At 49.2% G+C, this 3,154-nt stretch overlaps 1 protein-coding gene across 1 annotated transcript; it reads left to right on the forward strand.

Annotated features, from left to right (window-relative positions):
• Window positions 1–1,384: 1,384 nt before the first annotated feature.
• Window positions 1,385–2,843, forward strand: Ldoc1 (LDOC1 regulator of NFKB signaling). The gene has a single exon (XM_021154105.1). The coding sequence runs from the start codon at window positions 1,598–1,600 to the stop codon at window positions 2,051–2,053; it is 456 nt and encodes a 151-aa protein (XP_021009764.1). The 5' UTR covers window positions 1,385–1,597; the 3' UTR covers window positions 2,054–2,843.
• The last annotated feature ends 311 nt before the right edge of the window (window positions 2,844–3,154 follow it).

The raw sequence follows: 3,154 nt of genomic DNA on the forward strand, positions 1-3,154 counted from the left end.
AGAATTATTTAACAGTGCTCATGGTAGTTAACTACACAGGAACAAAGGTACTCATAAACAGGACATGATAAGAATCAAAGATAGAATGTTTACAGTAGAAGGTGTCTATAGAATGTGAACACCCTGTATACATTTTGTAAATCCTTTTGGGGGGAGGACATTCTTTTTTTCTTTTTTATTAAATTTGTTTATTTTTTCACTTTACATCTCAATATCAGCCCTCTCCTCTCCTCCCAGTGTCCCCTCTCCTAGGTCTTTCCTCCATTCCACCTTTTCTTCTCTTTTGAGAGTAAAAATCCCCACAAAATAACATCCTCCTCCTCCACACACACACAACAAGTCACACCCTCTCCAAATGAGGACAGATGAGACAAACTATTTAGAGTAACTGGGTTCTCAGGTAGGCAGGCAGCAGACACAGGGACAGCCCTTGCTACAGTTGTTGGGGAGCCACCAAGAAGACCAAGCTGCACATCTGCTACATGTGTGCAGGAAGGCCTAGGTCCAGCCTGTGCTTTCTCTTTGGTTGGTGTTTGCAAATCTTGCTAACGAAATTGCTTCTCAAAGAGAAGTCTTTTGTTGAATATTATTTATTTATTTAATGAAAGTGAGTCTACCTGTGAGTCTTTTAGACTTGGAACCCAAATGAACTCCTGCACGGTGGCCCACAGTCAGCGTTATTTCTCTGAGTGAGATTTAAATGAGCAAGGAAATGTGTTAACCAACCAGACACTCCCCACCCCCAGAGCTTCCAGGGACTAAACCTCCAACCAAAGAGTACACATGGAGGGACCCATGGCTCCAGTCGCATATGTAGCAGAGGATGACCTTTTCAGGCATCAATAGGAGGAGAGACCCTTGGTCCTGTGAAGGCTCTAGACCACAGTGTAGGGAAATTCAAGGATGGGGAGGTGGGAGTGGGTGAGTGGGTGGGTGGGTGGGGGAACACCCTCATAGAAGCAGGGGAGAGGAGGATGGGTTAGGGAGTTTTGAAGGGAGAGAGGTGGGAACAGGGATACCATTTGAAATGTAAATAAAGAAAATATCCAATAAAAAGTAAAAAAAGAAAAAAAATGTGTTAAGAAAGGATCACTTTAAAGAAGCTGATGGCCACAGGCCCACAAAGGAACACTGTATTAGATGAACAGGCTGACTGCAGAAAAGTTTCAGCTGGAGCAGGCCAGCCCTGAGGGCTGAGCATCTGTTCTCCACTGTGGCAAGCTTTGCTCCCTCAGCCTTCCTACTTCCAGGTGCAAGAACTGGCGGGAGCCCGCAGCGAAGCTCCTGTGTCACGCCCTCCTCCTCCTCAGCCACGTCCACTCTGGCCACCAGTCCCACCCTGACCACGCCCCCACGCCATCCCGCACCCTTCCCAGCCACACCTTCCTTACCGCACTGCGCTAGCGCACAGGTCTGTAAAGTGACCCTGTGGGTGGAGCTTCTGCCACTGGCTGGGACCCCTCCATTTATTGCCCAGGGTCCGCACTCCTCTAAGGACCCGCACTTCCTGCTCAGCCTCTCTGTGCAGCTCCGTGGAGCCGATCCGAGACTGAGACCGAGACCGAGACTGAGACCGAGACCGTCCAAGCAGTTAACCATGGTGGAAGAGTTGCTGTCGCTTCTGCACGCGCTTCTGGATAGGCACCAAGCCCTGTGCATGGAGAACCACCATCTCCTGAAGCAACTGCGACTGTTGGTGTGTGAGCGGGCCAGGCTGCTGCGCCAGGTATGTCCACCGAGCTGTCCGGTGCCCTACCCCTCACGGTTTAGCGGCGAGAGTGGCCGGCTCCCTGAGTTTATCATGCAGACCATGTCTTACATGCTTGTGAATGAGGAGCACTTCTGCAATGATGCCATGAAAGTGGCATTCTTGATCAGCCTCCTCTCCGGGGAAGCTGAGGAGTGGGTGATGCCTTACATCGAGTCAAATAGCTACGTCCTTGGTGATTATCAGGCCTTTGTTGATGAGATGAAGAAGTATTTTGGCTGGGGTACCGACGACGAAGATGATGGTGATGATGATGAAGAGGAAGAAATGGAGGAAGATCACTAGGCCGGAGCCCTCTTAGGCCTAGAGGTGGGGGCCTTCACGCCTTCTCATTCCAACCCCCCACCCGCCATTCCTGCTGCCTCAATCTCTCCCTTTGCATCCCATCCTCTTCCCTGCCAGTCTGTTTGCTCCATCATTCCCTTCAGGACTTAACTTTGTTCCAGTTACCTGCTGTGAGTTGGGCCTGGACCTTGCTCTGAAACTCACCTTGGCCTCAGGCACTTATCCTAATCTGAACTCTGTTTTGAGTTCCAGCGATTTTCCAGGTCCCTATTAGAACTGGTCAGACCACCTGCATTCCTGCTGCTGACATCCACTGGAACTCAGGCCAGTCCGCCATCTGCCCAGAAGCAGACTTCTGACATTTCACCTCCACTCACCGAATTTCATCTGACGCACTTTTCAAGATAAGGACCAAGTAGATGATGGAGTTTCTACTCCGCCCATTCAGACTCTGTTTTGGACTGCTCACCAAGCCTTGAAGGGGCCAGCCAGTCTTTACAGACTGGTTAGTTCTGTATGTACTCCCAGGTCCCACATCTGCCTGACCAGACTGCAACAGGAACCTGATGTGCCTGCCGGACAGTCAACATGTTGACATTTCTTTTCTCCTATGCATCAGTTTTGCACAGCCCTTTTCCTTTCAGAAATGTAGCAGCCTCACAGATGTGTACATGTGGACAAGGACTACCAAAATAAAAGCAAATGGACAGGCATTCAGCCCAGATCCTCTCTAGTACTTGAAAAAAAGCAATGTAATTCTTTGCAATAAATATCAAGCACTGCAAAACTAGAAGCAAAATGTTGTCTTTTCATGGTTAAGTGCTGCCATTGGCTATTGCGACTCACCTCCATTATTTCATTGTGCTTGGGGAACTTGGTTCAATCCCAGTATTCTCACTTTCATTTTTAGGTTCCAGAGGGCCCTGTCATAGGGTTTTAAAAGCTTTGGTGAAGCCGCATTGCCTGGAGCTTCCAAGGTGGCATATAAAGGGTGGGTAGGTGGGTGGGTGGGTAGGTGGGTGGGTGGGTGGGTGGGGGGACTATCGTCTTAAATTACGTCACTTTGGAGAAATAAAGGGGCATTATTAGTATTTAGACTGA

This window comes from Mus caroli, chromosome X (assembly GCF_900094665.2).
Source record: "Mus caroli chromosome X, CAROLI_EIJ_v1.1, whole genome shotgun sequence".
Classification (NCBI taxonomy): domain Eukaryota; kingdom Metazoa; phylum Chordata; class Mammalia; order Rodentia; family Muridae; genus Mus; species Mus caroli.